Here is a 17,615-nt window from a genome sequence, read left to right on the forward strand (position 1 = left end):
TTAAGGAGGACATGGTACAAGAAATGTGTTTTATAAGTAGACAGATTTGCAGCTTTGATCACATTCCATTCCACTCCATTCCATTCCAAGATTTTAAGCTTCTACACAGGTTTATCCAGCAATCTTTATTACTTCTCAACTTTTAAACCATCTGAGATCCTCCTCAGAATACAGAAAGACTAGCTATTACAATATGCACAGCCACCAAAAGCAAAACATAAAACGTACAAAAGTCTTCATAATATAGTATTTATCTGGTTGTATTTATTGTATCAAAATTTTACTAAGCAAGTATTTTTCACATGCTATGAAATTTAGGGTTTTTTTTTTCTTTTCTAGTCTCTGAATGGGCCATTATAGAGACTTACAGAGTGAGTAATAAATAATTCATGTCTCCCTGCACAAGTGCAAAAGTTTCTGGCTAGTCTTATTTCATCTAAGTATTTACTATGAAGTGGTTCTTTTCCATTTCTCAATAAAAATACAGCATAGCAGTGCAAATATCACCACTTTCTGCTGCAGATTATAGATTTAGATTTTCTTTTTTTTTTTTTATAAAATGCACCTGGCTCCAGAATAGCAACCACAGTCATCACTTCCAGATTTCAGGGGAGTACTTTTCATTTTGCTCTTTTTGGCAAAGGTAGAGATGTCAAGGAAGAAACTCCAGTTCTAACTTTACCAACTAATAGCCTCAAAATTCAGAAACTACTCACTTTAAAGTCCAAACAGTATTTCCATTCTTGAAGAATACATTTTAATTTGTGGAGGATATTTGACACTGCACTGATAAGTACATGAGAGACTAAATTCCAGTCTACATCCTGGAGAAGAAAAGGAATTTAATTCAATTTCCTCTCAACATTCTTGAAAGCTTTGCTAAGTTCTAGAACCTGGCCTTTCTTTAAAAACACAGGAATAATTCAAATATATTTGTCACTGAAGAGGCAAGAAATAACATCTTAGAAAATTCCTGCTTACTTTGTTCTTATTCAGCAGAGGATTTCACAGAATAAGCCATAGAAGCCTAATAGGACAGAACAAAAGAACGTAAAAGAGCAGGCCTTGATCTTTACAGATTACTCACTTATGTTTTAAAATAAAACAAAAAATAATGAGTGATGTTTTTCCAAAAAAAAAAAAAAAAACCAAAACCAAACACCCCTATTTTCTCAGGTAATTTGTTTCTAACAGCTAACTGATATGCAATACTGAGCCACTAAAGCTCTAAGGTAACAGGCTGAACTCCAAATGAAACCTACACCAAAATGTCTGAAGAGATTGAGCATTTGATTATGTTTTCACAAGTGTTCTGGTTTCCCTGAAAAAGACTGCAAGTTGCATTTAAAAAGAAATGTAGTTAAATTATAACAGTTTTGGTAGCTATTTTTCCTTCCCTAATAGGTAAAGGTAAGCAATTACAGTCCTGTCAACACCACTCATACCAGAGACAATTTTTTCTCTAGAGTGCTACTAACATGGTAAATATATAATGCATTAGACTAGATCTAAAACGCTGTGTCCAGTTGGAGGCTGACAAGTGCAAGGAAGACAGTAATAAATTGGAATGAGTTCAGCAGAGGGCCACCAAAATGGTTAGGGCTAGCGCATTCATCCTGGGCAGAGAGGCTGGACCACCCGGGCAGGTTCAGCTTGGACAAGGCGGGGCTTGGTGGCACCCAAAAGCAGCTACAGTGCCTACAAGGGGCTGTCGGGAGCCGGGCTCTTCTCAGCAGGGTATGGTGAGAGGGCAAGTGACAGGAGAGGCTGAAACTGGCTCTAAGGAAACCTTCCCCCGCCCCGGAGGACAGATGAGCAGTGGCAGGGGCTGCCCAGGGGCTGTGCAGGCTCCCTCTCTCCCTGAACAGCCCGGTCTGACCCCATAGCTGATCCTGGCTCGGAGGAGCGCCTTGCACCTGGCACCTCCAAAAGTCTATAATTTAATTATCTTATGATTTGATGGTAAAAACATGGTACTTCATGACTTGAAGAGTGTTTCACTGGTTAAAAACAAATGCTTCAGAGCCAGAAACTTGTTCTATTCATTATAGACAGGAAATCCTAATTTCTGGAAAAAACTAGATGCAAACAACTGGGGACAATTTAAGGGTAAGGCATATGTTAGCAGTATTAATTGTACCAAAAGTGTCTGTATATATACACATATATATATATATGGATAGGAAGGAAAAAAATGTATACATATACATGAAATTAGGAAAGACTAATTCATTGCATTTCAAAATACAATGGTTTTGCATAAGCCAACCTCATAAAAGTCAGATTATGAAATTGCTCAGGAACATACTTACTACTTCTTAAGTGTAGCTAATGCTTTAAATAATAAGTGTCGAAGGATGACAGGCAGTTACACAGGCGTCCAAACAAATCTCCAAAAGTTTTAGAAAACAGTACAATTAATGTTCTCTATCATGACTTAGATTGAAAAAGATACTAGACATTAGTCAATGACACATGCCTTCAACTATGAATTCACAGCGCACGCAGTGGCATCTTTGCATACGGCTTTAAAGCACTGAAAGCATGAACAAAAGCTTGTAGACTGCATTTGTTTTGTGGAGGTTTGGTCTGCCTGTTTGGTTTTGGTTTGTTTGTTTTTTTTTTCCAGCCTGGTAGAAGTTGCAGAGATAATGCTTAATAGACAGCAGTAAGAGGCCCAGACAGTAACATCACCTTAGAATAGCACCGGTGCAAGGTCTCTACAGTAAGTGCACATTATATATGACACTTCAGGGAACAACTCTAGGATAGGACCTATCAGATGCATTTTGTATAACATGAGGATAGGCATAAATTCAAGAAGTGCCGAAGCCTGAGCAGAGGAACTAGTCGCATGGCCTCCAGAAGCCCCTTCCAGTATAAATTATTCTTTCAGTTTAAGAACAATGAAGCTGAACTGTTTTACTACTTCATAAGTTAAAAAGGAAAAAGAAAAAAGGCTTGTTGAGCACACAGATCACTGATTATAAAACCAAGATTGTAGCTCAACGGCAACAATGAAACAAGGCAATCACTGCATGATACCAAGAGAAAGAAGTTGATTTAAAGTTGAAAGAATGCTCCTCACAAAGGCATCAATTCCCCTCGGTGTAAGTTCTGAAAGAAGTCTGCTACAGGCCAGCAAGCTACAGATGAGGAAGTAATTGACAAGGGAGCACTGTCCGCAGATAAAAAAGGGCACAAGGCAAACTTCAGGTTTCTGGCCAGCTGTACCACCGATGACAGAGCTGTACAGAACAGCAGGATAACTGTATGACTGGCATTAACATCCAGCCTTTGGTAGTTGTTGTCATTATCCTTATTATGATGGATGCAGTGAAGAAGAATGAATATAATTCTGAATACTGCTTCTTACAAAAAAATTTGCTCATAATTGAGGCTATATATGCACTTTTACAAATATTACAATAAGCTTCACAGATAGAAACAATAGTGGGGATTTTTGTTTTTTCCCTAAAGCACACTAGTCCACAGAGGAAGTCTTAATATTCTACATCAAAATGTTAAGAAAATACCTTCATAGAATCATAGAATGGTGTCGTAGTTCAGCCCCGATTGGGACCAGACTACGCAGTCTCTCTCTCACTCCCCCCACCCTTCGAGAGAACAGGGAGAGAAAATGTAAGAAAAACGGCTCGAGGTTTGAGATAAGGACAGGGAGAAATCCTTAAAGTTACCGTCACAGGCAAAACAGACTCGACTTGGAGAAAACTATTCATTTGTTACTACAAATAGCAGGATAATGAGACAGAGAACAAGATAACCTCCATCCACCCCTCCCTCTTCCCAAGCTTAACATAATCCCTACTACCTTCCCCCCACGAGTGGCATGGGGGGGGAAGAGGGAATGGGGGTTGCAGTCAGTTCATCACATGTTGTTTCACGCCGCTGCTTTCATGGTCGGGGGGAAGAACTCCTCACATTCCTCCCCTGCTCCATCGTGGGGTCCCTCCCACGGGCCACAGTCCTTCGTGGAACTGCTCCGGCGTGGGTCGTCTCTTCCACGGGTGCAGTCTCTCTAGAACGGCTGCCCCAGCGGGCCCTCCACGGGCCACAGCTGCCTTCAAGCATCCACCTCCCCTGGTACGGGGTCCTTCATGGGCTCCAAGTGGATCTCTGCTCCTCTGTGGACCTCCAGGGGCTGCAGGGGGACAACCTGCTCCACCATGGTCGTCACCACAGGCTGCAGGGGAATCTTGGCCAGGAGCCGCATTACTCTTCCCCCTCCTTCTTCACTGACCTTGGCGTCTGCAGCCATTCCTCACAACAGGCTGGTAGATGTCTCTCAGGATCTTTTTTACATCTTATTCACTTCTCACTCATCTCCTCTCCACTTCTTGCAGCCGGGCTGGACCGAGTTGGGCCCAGTCGGCTGCCTGGCGAGAGGCCAGAGGGTGAGGCCTGCAAGGCCCATGAGGCCTGCACCTCCCCCTCTGCGCCTCTGCCCCTGCTCAGCTTCTTCACATCTTCTCTTCTCTCTCTTTTTTTTTCTGTTTTCCCCTTCCTAAATAGGTTATCGCAGAGGCGTTATCACGGAACATTCTGCTACCAATCGGCTCGGCCTTGGCCAGCAGCAGGTCCGCCCTAGGCCCGGCTGAGTCCACTGAACAAAGGGGAGCAACTTCTAGCAGTTTCCTACAGAAGCTACCACCTTAGGCCCCCCTCACTAACAAAACCACGACAAATGGTTTGGGTTGGAAGGGACCTTAAAGGTCAGTTAGTTCTAACCTCCCTGCCATGGGCAGAGACATCTTTCACTAGACTACATTGCTTCCTTAATCTTTTTAGTCGTAAAGAAACTATTTAATTATTCTAGATGTTGATGTTTTAAAGGATTGCTTTATTATCATTTCACTCTCAGAAAGTCCTCTTGTAAGTATACAGTACAAATTAAAGCACCATGAATTACTGCTGAGCAGTGGTTTCGGTATTTCATGTTCAGTGTTTCATGTTACAGAAATATACATAAAAATCATGCAAGTTGCTTTAAAAAACATGACAGCGGAAATCTCTACTTGTGCTCAAGCATGCTTAAAAAGCTTTATCAAATCAGAGGCAAAATCCAACTAGCTCATTATCTGGTTTCAAAAATTCACCAGTTGACACTTTAAAAAATTATGCAAGAAATCTTAAGAGTACTATTTATCCTGATAGAAATTCTTTGCTTTCAAGTATCTCCAAGTTAAGGATTCCCAAAACACATACTGTTTGCTGTTTCTTGCTATATTATTCTATTTTATAGCCTCTGTTAGCTTTTCCTTCGGTTAATATGTATAATCACTTTTGAACCTACTTATATTATTTGTATCTATGATAAAATGGGAAAATGGCATTCCATAATTTAATTATCAGTCACAAAAAAAAATATATTTTCTTTGTTTCAAACTTAATTCCTGAAATTTTATGTGATATCTCACTTACTTTAGTATTACTGGGGGGCGGTATGGTGGTAGCTTCTGTAGGAAACTGCTAGAAGTCGCTCCCCTTTGTTCAGTGGACTCGGCCGGGCCTAGGGCGGACCTGCTGCTGGCCAAGGCCGAGCCAATTGGTAGCAGAATGTCCCGTGATAACGCCTCTGCGATAACGTATTTAAGAAGGGGAGGGGAGGGGGGGGGGAGAGAAGAAGATGTGAAGAAGCAGAAGCAGGGGCAGAGAGGGGGAGGTGCGAGCCTTGTGGGCCTTGCAGGCCTCACCCTCTGGCCTCCCACCGGGCAGCCAACTGGGCCCAACTCGGCCAAGCCCAGCTGCAGGAAGCGGAGAGGAGAGGAGATGTGAAGAGATCCTGAGAGGCGTCTGCCTGAACTGATTGTGAAAAATTTCTTGTGAGAGGAACGGCTGCAGACACCAAGGGCAGTGAAGAAGGAGGGGAGCAGTGATGCTGCTCCCGGCAGAGATTCCCCTGCAGCCCGTGGTGCAGCCCATGGTGAGGCCGGCTGTGCCCCTGCAGCCCATGGAGGCCCACGGAGGGGCAGAGATCCACCTGCAGCCCGGGGAGGACCCCACTCCGGGGCAGGCGGACACCTGAAGGAGGCTGTGGCCCGTGGGGGGCCGTTCCTGAGGGACTGCACCCTGTGGAAAAATGACCCGTGCTGGAGCAGCTCAAGGACTGTAGCCCATGGGAGGGACCCCAGGCTGGAGCAGGGGAGGAATGTGAGGAGTTCTTGCCCCGAGGAGGAAGGATCAGCATAAAGCGATGTGTGATGACCTGACCATAACCCCCATTCCCTCTTCCGCCCTGTGCCACTCAGGGAGGGGAAGGAGGTAATGTTAAGGCTGGGAAAAGGGAGGGGTGGGGGGAAGTTACTTTGTTCTCTTTCTCATTATCCTGCTTTAATTTTATTACTAATACATTGAAATAGTTTTCCCCAAATCAAGTCTGTTTTGTCCGTAATGGCAATTTTAAGGATCTCTTCCTGTCCTTATCTCAAACCTCGAGCCTTTTTCCTTATGTTATCTCATCCCATTCCCTCAGAGGGTGAGGGGGAATGAGAGAGAGACTGTGTAATCTGGTCCCGAGTGGGGCTGAACTATGACATCACTGTTCTTAATTTCTGAGAAACACAGTTGTTAATTTTCTTCAGGCCCTTCACACCTTTTTAAAAATGCTTCTTACTTGTCAGCCTTCAGTATCTTGAGTATTTAACAACTTCTTCCATGCAAGCTTTTCCATACGTTGAATCATGCTTCTTACCTTTCTCTGTTTTCCTACTTTTAGTACACCATATGCAAGTCTAACAAGCAGTATTTTATAATGTTTATAAAGCATAGATTGACATAGTGGCTTAACCATTTTTTGTGTCTTGCCTCATTTTTCTTCTAAAGGGATCATTTTCTAAATAACAGAATACAATTAATTTTTCTTGTTAATCTGTAGTGAAAGGAAATAATGACTATCACCAATAATATTATGTAAACATTGTAATCCATTTACTCTCATGTCTTAAATACACTGTAAGAATAAAACAGTAAAAGTCTGCCCAGATCTGAGCAGTAGCAAGACATAAATTTTTAATATTAACTATTTTTTCTTTCTTTTTCATTGCCAATACATATCAAATTAACAAATACACACTATTTTCTCTACTTTTTCTAATTAAAAACTTCACAAATTATTTTCACGGCAAAAAAGATTTTCTGAATTAAAAAAGCATTAAGTGGCAATGAAGTGCAAAACATACTTCAACAGTGTATTCAAAATAGTGTTCAAGTGAAAGACTGAAGGCACATGGAATACAGCTCTTACATTTATATTGTAAAAGAGATCAGATTGTTGAGAATATCAGATTTTCAAAATCTGAAATTGCCATTTTGTAACAATAAATTTGAGATGGTTTTACAAAAATCAAGAGTGCTTCCTACTTCTGTTCCATGTGCTGTATAAAAGCATGAACGTGTGCTTTAACAAATGTGGAGAGCAAATGCATCAAGGAAAAACTCTCCCAGAAAAATCTGGCAAACATTTTCTTGTCTTCAAGCTGCAATCTGACTCCAGAGGGTTCGCTGTTCTGGTCAGATAATAAACTCTTGGAAGAGATCATTATACTCCCAGGGATATTTCAACAGGTGCCAAAAACTTGTGGAAAAATAAAAGTATTTCCTTACATCCCTAACAATGTATTCTAGTATTTCAGTTGTAAAATATTCTTATGATAGCCTTCTGTGACGTCTTTTCCATCAGAAAGCGTTACACTCCTAGATTCAATGTAGAATCAGTGCAGGACTGAAATAAACCTCCTCCTCTGGAAAATGTTTTGTTCCAGCTACAGCAAGTTTGTTTGGTTTTAATACAGCTGATCTGTAAAAGAGAAACCCAATTCTCTCCTGTAGAAACTACAGTTCTCGACACTCCAAATCCTCCTACAGCACATAAAAAACACTATCTCATTCCCACCTACATTCCATTCTCCAAATGAATTTCCAGTACTATACCAATATTCTTGTTGAATATGCATCTCTCTTGGCTCCAAGCCATCACAGGGTCCTGTACAATGATGGCTGCCTGATGAAGGTAAACGTTTCCTTATAGAAACTGAATCATAGAATGGTTTGGGTTGGAAGGGACCTTTAAAGGCCATCTAGTTCAATCCTCCTGCAAGGAGCAGGGACATCTCCAACCAGATCAGGTTGCTCAGAGCCTCATCCCACCTGACCTTGAACGTCTCCAGGGATGAGGCATTTACCATCTCTCTGGGCAACCTGTTCCACTGCTTCACCTCTCCCACCGTAAAAAATTTCTTCCTTATACCTAACCTAAATCTACCTCTTTTTATTTTAAAACTATTACCCCTTTTCCTATTGCTACAGGCCCTGCTAAAAGATTTCTCCCCATCTTTCTTATAGGCCCCCATTCAGTACTGAAAGGCCACAATAAGGTCTCCCTGGAGACCTTTCTTCTCCAGGCTGAACAATGCCAGCTCTGACAGCCTGTCCTCCTAGAAGTTCTCCAGCCCTCTTATCTTTGCAGCCCTTCTCTGGACCCGCTCCAACTGGTCCATGTCTTTCCTGTGCTGAGGGCTCCAGAGTTGGATGCAGCACTCCAGGCAGAGTATCACCGGAGTGGAGTAGAGGGGCAGAATCACCTCCCTCAACCAGCTGGCCACACTCCTTTTGATGCAGCCCAGGACATGGTTGGCCTTCTGGTCTGTGAGTGCACATTGATGGCTCATGTCCAGCTTTTCATCCACCAGTACCCCAAAGTCTCTCTCAGCAGGGCTACACTCAATTCCTTCATCCCCCATCCTGTATTGATACCACAGGCTGTCCCAACCCAGGTGCAGGACCTTGCACTTGGTCTTGCTGAACCTCTGAGGTTCGCATGGGCCCCCTTCTCAAGCTTGTCCAGGTCTCTCTGAATGGCATCCCATCCCTCTGGCGTGCTGAATGCACCACTCAGCTTGGTGCCATCTGCAAACTTGCTGAGTGTGCACTTGATCCCACTGTCTACGTCACTGATGATGTTAAACAGTACCGGTCCCAGTACGGACCCTTGAGGGACACCACTTGTCACCAATGACCATCGCAACATTATAGAATAGTTTGGGTTGGAAGGGACCAAAGATCATCTAGTCCTAATGTCAAATAAAATGCTACTAAAGAGGCAACAGCAGTTGACATTACATAGTTCAACTCTTTACATGCTACATTATTTTTTTATAAGAAAGGTATTTATTGGTTTTTAAGCAGTTCTAGGAGGAGGATTGGAAGAAAGTGACTTTACAAAACTCCATCAAGAACTGAATACACAGATCATCTCTCATCCAAATCAATTAGTCAACTCTCAACACCAGACCAGAGTACAAATATTGGAAATGTTTCACCTCAATCAGCTCCCACATGTAAGCGGCCGCTATAACGAAGACTGTCTGTAACAAACATCCAGCAGCATTCTATTAACGAGCCAGGCCACAAATATCTGACAAGCAAAAGTTAACGTGTTGTAACTCAGAAAACTCATTGCATTTTTCTTCCTGACAAGGTCACATTATCTGTAGTTCAAAGAGAATTTAATGCTGTAATTTCATTGTCACAGATACATATTCCTGTTCTTTTCTTACAGATCTACAAGAATACTAATGATTGCAAACTGTACCAAACCAAATGTTTTGATCCTATGTTATGGTATAAAGTAAGTCTTACAAACCAATAGTACTGAAGGGGGTGGGGGGGGTAAAAAAAAAAAAAATGGAGATGACATCAGATTAGTCACAACTGCACAATTAATGCTATTGTAATGCTGGTAGTAGCCTTGCATTACTGCAGAAGTTCAGCTTTCTCTATTGTATTCTTTTGTTGACTTATGCTCAAGCTAAAAATCACTGCACTGGTTTATGCCATGTTCAAAAATTTTTTAACTCAAGGTTTCACTGATCTTTTATTAGTTGTTTTTGCTAAAATATCTAATTAGTATTTACAGTTCACATTTTCTTCAGAGTTTGAAAATTCTAGCCTAAACATTTGATCAGATTTTCATCTAGTTTTCTAGTATATCAAATGAAACACTTAAATTTTAGCTTCTGTTTGACAAATAGTTTTCAAGAAGAAAGTATCATCTCACATCTGATAAAAAGTAAAATATTCTTCATGAAATTTAACATTTTGAGCACCTAAGTTCTCCACACTTTATTAGAAAGATGTTTCTCCTATAAAGCGTAGAAGACTACTTATGTTGAGGAATGCTACCGAATGAAACATGCTACAGAGCAACAGCTTAGACTGCATAGCAGGCAGAGTTTTCTGCAGCTAAAGACAAAGATCAAACTTCTTGCCACAAAATGATTGTAGTGTTTGGGTTCTTTAAGTTCAGAAGCCAATATACAATCCACTCATAAATTCTTTTGTACTTTGCCATTTTGGAAATAGCCAATGTGTTCCAGCTAGGCTAGAAATCCTAATGACTTCTCACGAGCACAGTACCTGTTCAAACACGTACTCAAGTCATTTGCATCTCACTGTCTGCTCAAGGTACAAGCATTTCTTCCAAAATAAAATCCTGATTTTGAAATAAATGAAGTTAATTCCAAATGGTTATTTCAGATACTTAATTTGTTAATATTTTTAGTCCACTTTCATGACTTTTGTCTTATTTTCCTTTCATGTCTTTTGCTGTTGATGCAAAAAGACATTGACAGATGGGGAAAGGTGACTGCACAGAAAGCTACAGTAGAAACAAAATGCCACTGAAGGATTACGTATATTCAATTCTCAGCATTTTAGGTACCAAGAGGTTCCAATGTCCTTTTAAACGAAAGATTACTATAGTAACAGCATTTCTAAAAACTAGATTAATAAACAAAACACTTGTTCCCCATAGCTAGGAACAGTCAAACAAGATTGTTTCTAAATGTTTGGGAAAAAAAAAAAAAAAAAGACATAATGTCTGTTTGAGATTTAGAAGAGAAAGAACCACACAGCATTTAAATTACGTAATCATAGTATCTTAAAGACAAGTGTCAGCCCCTTAACTGGAAAATTCCATAACAATTTCAGTTCTAAGTAATAAAACACCTAACCATAAACAGAACAAATTATTTCTTGACACAAAGTCCTACTCTGAGAATATTCAGATGTCTCCAATTTGACAATAACATGTGCAATAGCACTGTGCAAATCTCCCATGTTATTTTATTTTTCCTCAGAACATGTTCCACCATAGCTTTCAAGTCTTAAAAATAATATGTTGATAGAAGCTGTCTAGATTTCACTGATAATAAAAGTAGAATCACTGCAGAGTTTAATACCAAGTATGAGTTGAATGAAACACATTTTTCTTGACAGGAAATATCACAGGAGCTCATCACAGTACCTTGTCTACATGGAAAATTAAATCCAGTTCACAGACATTTTCAAAACATTTGTCTAGTGTTTCCACAAATACCTGCAAAGAGAAAAAAAAAAAAAAATCAGAGGTCAAGCTTCAACAGAAACTCAATAGTTTCATTAGGTGTGAGGTTTAACAAAAGCAAATACAGAAAATAAACAGTAGGCAGATTTTAAGGCATTAAAAGCATCTATGGAAATTATGTAGTTGACATTATTATGTTAACAGTATGTTAACCTGTAGAGGGCAAACCTGTATGCACAAGTCAGTTTATGTTATAACTCTACTAAAAGTCACACAGTTTTAAACAACAGTTGCATCTTGGAAAAAAAAACAGTAACATTATCCATGCTACAATTTTCTCAGCTGTGATTCTAAGTTTCCTTCCCATTTCATTAGAACCCAATTATGAAGCAAAAATCAGCTAGTTTTTCTCATTCTTACTATTAACAATTACTACGTTACAAACATCTCCCAGCTAACCAGACTACTGTTAGCTTTGCCACACAGATGCACATGTGCAATGCAACCTGTCAGCATCATATAAGTTTGTTAGTGTTACAGCTTCCAGCAACAGCACAGCAGTTTTCACCTGGTTTAGAGCTGCTGAATTCAGGATTGACCAAGAAGCAAAGCAGCTGTCTTAATGTCACACCTACTGATCCTGCCAGGCATACCACTACATAAACTTAGAAAAGTCCAGCAGTTTGCACCCAAGCAAACAATCCCTGCCAGAATCTAGAATATAAGTGCGCAGAGAAAAATCCAAGCAGCTGCTGAAGCCCAGCCACTGATGATCTCTGCTGGATATGGACTGCACATTACTCTGGTTTACGTACCTCTGTAATAGATTCCTTGGTACTCATGGAACCAAGGACATTGGTTGGACAGTTTTTGGCACACTAAGAACATCCTAGCCCAGATAACGAAAAGACGACTGTACATGCACTCCCAAAGCTCCCGAATGCCAATCACCATGTGCTTGCGGTGAGTGCTGACTCCAGTCTTAAAAAGGTATAAGCACAGTTCCCTTTTTGCAAGGGTTAACTCCTACTGACTTAGATGAGCTGTATGAAGACCTCTAAGTTAAATACGTGCTTGAGTTTCAGTGCTTAGGGTCCTCAACATTAATAAGAATTTCTGTAAGAATTTACAGATCATTTATTAATGACTAGCAAATAAGCTGCAACTTCTGGGAAATTTTAATCTCATTTTCATATGTTTCAAGGCCATTTTGTCACATTATGCATTTAATATTATTTATTAAATTGTCACTGTATATACTGTAGGATTACTTTTACATCTGAATCCTCGGTCCCTGATCCTGCTAACACTATAAAAGTGAAGAAGATCACACCCTGCAGTTGCTATTACTACTATTACCAATCTCTGTTTTAAAGTCAAACTAGATCTAACTGATGTTCCACACACTTCGAACCATAATTATTCTTTAATACCAAAATATCAATTAATAACTTAAATTAGGAACATCTAGCATTTTCACAGGCAGACTCAAGACAGTAAGGTTCACTGACAACAGTTAGCCAAGTAAATGAATATGCTTCTGTTAAATTATACTGAAGCTAAGTGAAGCAGATTCTTTTTTCTTCAAGTAGTTGTTAATTTGTTGTGATATTAACAGTCTTCTATAAAGAAGGTAGGCGAGCAAACAAAAAAACTTATATGCTAAGCAGAACAAACTACACAGTTCACAACTATATGCAGCAAGACAAATTACTAGAGATGCTCTCTTACTTTCCTTGTACCTTAGGAGAACGTGGTTACAAGGACACTGCTGTTTCATATTAGCTGCAGGAAGAAGATTGAAAATAAAGTGTAAATGTAACCTTTATCCAAAGGTTTTAGTTAACTGTTTGAAAGGGCTAACAATTTTACACTATTTTTGAAAGAAAACATCCCTCACCTACATCACCAAGTTTGCACATGAATTTAAATACTCTGTTTTCCAAAGAATTAGATGGATGTCAAAGTCAAAGTAATACATGAAAAACAAAAACAACTCAAAAATCCTCTAAAAAGGCCCCCACAGATACGAGAATTCAGTAGCAGTATATACGCCCATATGACACCACAGAGGTTTTATTTTTGTGACCTTCCAATAACTAGGGCTTCTCCTAGAACACCACTTGATTCATAGTTACAACATAGTTATACTTTTAAATCTTCACCCATTACATAGTGACAGCACCACACACTAAACGAACTCACAGATACCTGCTTGCAATGCATGGCCAGTAATGAACACTAAACATTTTTCAACCTAAGGGAAATCAGTTGGCACTGAGTATTCTTCAGCGTGATTTTTCACCAGCTAGGGATTTCTCATGGACACTTTGGAAACTTCAATTGTCCATTCATGATGGTGAGCTCACTCTTGAGTAACACTAGCACTGATAAGGTATACATATATCATGAATAACTAGTCTTTAAAAGCATTATCCTACAAGGTAAACTAGATTTTTCACACTGACATTCCTTGACCTATTTTAAACCTTCAAATAGTCAATACAGTAAACAAAATTAGAGCCCTTTTCATCATCATTTTAGTTGAGAGTCAAATGAAACGCACACTATGGCAAGCAGTGCTAGAACTTAAGTACTTCAGTAATTACTTCAGATGCTGCAGACTTGTAGAGCAAAACAACCAGAAGAGAAAACACAGTTGTTTCAGGACACACACCCCTGCCACATCAGTTCAAATGTACCTTGTGATGTTACTGAAATAGTAGAAAAATAAGGATCCATGCATAATGAATTACTAGCTCCCTCTTGTGCTTCATTTTTGAAATTACAATCTTTCACAGTTCCAAGAAAAATCTATGCACATCTTCATGCAAGTAAACAGAAAAAAGAAAAATAAAAAGAAAAAACCCCACACTTTTCTTTTGTTGTAAATATGCTTAATAAAGCCACATACACACCTGGAGAGTAAAGTACATGAATCAAAATACAAAATTGTTATTGGATATATACAAGCCAGGGGCTCATTACACTCAACAATATGTCAAAACATAAACCACTACCTTTACCAGGAAGCGCTCATTTTTTAATTACGCAAATAAGATGACAAAGGAGTAAATCAGAAAATAATATTGGGAAGACAACAAGGCTTGGAGAAAAATCAGAACTCCTAATCAATTAAATGCATCTGATGCTAGATAATGTCAAATACTAACAAAAGCAGGTACAAAAAATGAAGTGAAAGCAACAGTAGTAACTCATATCAATAATATCCCGTCCTTCTTCCTAGGCTAAACAGCAATAATAACCTTAAGAATTAATTCAATCTACTCATGGAGAGTCCTCTCCTTTGCTGCTGGTGACTGTTCAAATGCTATCTGAGACTCCAGCTGGTTTAGAACATCATAGCCTGATCATATAGCCAGTTCTCCATATGTAGGACCGGTTTACCTTCTGCTTTAAGAATGACCTTTAATAAGTCATCATTCAGGTATCATTGCAAACATATGACACCAACTACAGTGTTTCCACAGCCTTTCTACTTGGGAAATCCTTGGTGTCGCCACCACACTCGCCCACTCTTACAGCTAGTTTTCTTTCAGCTTTTTTTTTTTTTTAATTACTCACAGATTATATAGAGAATGCCAAGATTACAGTCTAAGGGAAAGACTGTACAAGTCCTGCTGATGAGTTAAAACCAAATTGTGCTAGGTCTTTCAAGCAGATCTACCAATAGACTTAATGCATTACCAAAAAGGCTTTTCAGGTCAAATCGTTATTTTCTTTCTTAATTCCTGCCCTTCACTTTCCACCCAACTCTAAAATAAAGTAACAGTGTTAACTGAGCATTAGTTAGAGATTTTTCTACCAAAATAGTTATGCCAGTTATATGCCTCTCTCTTTTTTATTTAATGAGCATAAAAGCATCTCTGGTCAGGATGATTTATCATTAAGAACTGAGAAAAACATCTTTCATTAACTGCACTGCATTTCCCATACGCATCTTACTGAACAACATTATCTCACAAGGCTTTATACAACTTTTTATGGAAGACTGATCTCACAGATTTACCTTGAGTCAACATGTCTTGGAAGTAGAGCAACGAGCTAAAATCCTCAAAAATGCTTAGAACTGACATAGGCTTTTACATTGACAACACAGTTAGGTACCATTGTAAATCACAGAATCATAGAATGGTTTGGGTCGGAAGGGACCTTCAAGGGTCATCTAGTCCAACCCCCCTGCAAGGAGCAGGGACGTCCCCAACCAGATCAGGTTGCTCAGAGCCTCATCCAGCCTGGCCTTGAATGTTTCCAGGGACGGGGCTTCCACCCCCTCTCGGAGCAACCTGTTGCAGGGTTCCACCACCCTCAGTGTAAAAAATTTCTTCCTAATATCTAATCTAAATCTACCTCCCTCTATTTTAAAACTGTTACCCGTACTCCTGTCACAACAGACCTTACTGAACAATGTCTCTGTTTTTCCTTATGGCAGTCTACAGCTAGCTATATTTTCTTATGTACTTTATTTCTGTGCACTATAACCTTATACTTCACAGGCTAATGAGAAGAATCTGAAATAGCTTAAAGTCACAATAAAATTTACACTGAATTTAAAAGACTTCAAAACCTACCAAGCACAGATGTTGACCTATGTCTCATCCAATTAATTAAAAACAACAAACAGAGTCTTGTGTTTATATTAAGAAAAAGAAAATGGAAAAAAACTAACAGAATGAATTTGCCTGAGGTATTCCAGCACATCTAGGTTGGACATAGCTGTGCTGCTTTTGTGTAGTGGTGGGGGCTACAGCGGCAGATTCTGTGCGAAGCTGCTAGAAGTTTCCCCTTTGTCTGGTGGACCTGCCACCGGCCAGGGCCAAGCTCATTTGCAACAGTGATTACGCCTCTGGTAATGTATTTAAGAGGAAAATTTTAAAAAAGCAAAAGCAGCATAAGCGGGGGACAGAGAGGGGGAGGCATGAGCCTCGTGGGCCCTATGGCCCTCACACTCTGGCCTCCCGCCGGGTGGTCATCTGGGCCCCACTCAGCCCAGCCAATAGAAGCGGAGAGGAGAGGAGATGTGAAGAGATCCTGAGAGGCGTCTGCCTGAGCCGGTTGTGAAGAATTTCTTGTGAGAGGAAGAGCTGCAGACACGAAGGTCAGTGAAGAAGGAGGTGAGCAGTGATGCTGCTCCCAGCAGAGATTCCCCTGCAGCCCGTGGTGCAGCCCATGGTGAGGCCGGCTGTGCCCCTGCAGTCCATGGAGGCCCACGGAGGAGCAGAGATCCACCTGCAGCCTGGGGAGGACCCCATGCCAGGGCAGGCGGATGCCTGAAGGAGGCTGTGGCCCGTGGAGGGGCCAAGCTGAGGCAGCTGTGCAGAGGGACTGCATCCTGTTAAAAAACGCCCTGCGTTGGAGCAGTTTGTGAAGGACTGTAGCCCATGGGATGGACCCCAGGCTGGAGCAGGGGAAGAATGTGAGGAGTTCTCCCCCTGAGGGGGAAGGAGCAGCGTAAAGAGAAAACTGATGAACTGACCCATAACTCCCATTCCCTCTTCCCCCCTGCGCCGCTTGAGGTAGATAATGTTAAGCCCAGAAGAGGGAGGGGTGGGGGGGAAGTTGTTGGGTTTTTTTTCTTCCCTTTCTCATTATCCTGCTTTAATTTTATTACTAATACATTGAAATAGTTTTCCCCAAGTTGAGTCTTTTTGCCTGTAATGATAACTTCAATGATCTCTCCCTGTCCTCACCTCGAACCTTGAGTTTTTTGTTATTTATCTCTCCCCTATTCCCTCAGAGGGTGGGGAGACTGAGTGAGAGACTGTGTAGCTTGATGCTGAGTGGGGCTGAACTACAACAACAGTATAAAATCTGAGACAGAGTTTGTAATTTGTAACACATACAGTGCATTCGTTAAGCCTGAGGCCAGAAGACTTACATGTGAAAGACCTCTGACCTAATGGTAATGTAAGTGGACTTCACAGAAGTATCTTACGTATTGCAACAAAACTTTACGCTGAAAAGAACTACAGACTGACATACGTAATCTGATCTACTATAAACTTATACAGTTTACAAGACAGAAAATTCTTTAGTGACAGACTGAGTTCTAGGTTCATTTCACTGGTTTCTCTTAAAGAGATAATAAACTGCCCTTTATATAACTACTTATTAAAATTACTCAGAATATATGTGACTCATAATAAACTCCAGATGGCTTAGTCTTAACTGTGTTGTCTCTGAACTACAGTAAACAAAGATGTATGAAAATGCTTCAACACTTGTGAACAAA

General features: G+C 40.4%; 1 protein-coding gene across 2 annotated transcripts in view; it reads right to left on the reverse strand.

The window, feature by feature from the left end:
- The window catches only part of AP3S1 (adaptor related protein complex 3 subunit sigma 1), a 38,670-nt gene that overhangs the window by 11,864 nt on the left and 9,191 nt on the right, over positions 1–17,615 (reverse strand). For both annotated transcript variants that reach the window (XM_086770552.1, XM_086770554.1), the window contains exon 4: positions 11,324–11,395. In XM_086770552.1, the coding sequence (XP_086626678.1) occupies positions 11,324–11,395 (72 nt within the window). The remainder of the gene's footprint in view (positions 1–11,323; positions 11,396–17,615) is intronic.

The sequence above is a fragment of the Chlamydotis macqueenii genome, chromosome Z, assembly GCF_036417535.1.
Source record: "Chlamydotis macqueenii isolate bChlMac1 chromosome Z, bChlMac1.mat, whole genome shotgun sequence".
NCBI lineage: Eukaryota > Metazoa > Chordata > Aves > Otidiformes > Otididae > Chlamydotis > Chlamydotis macqueenii.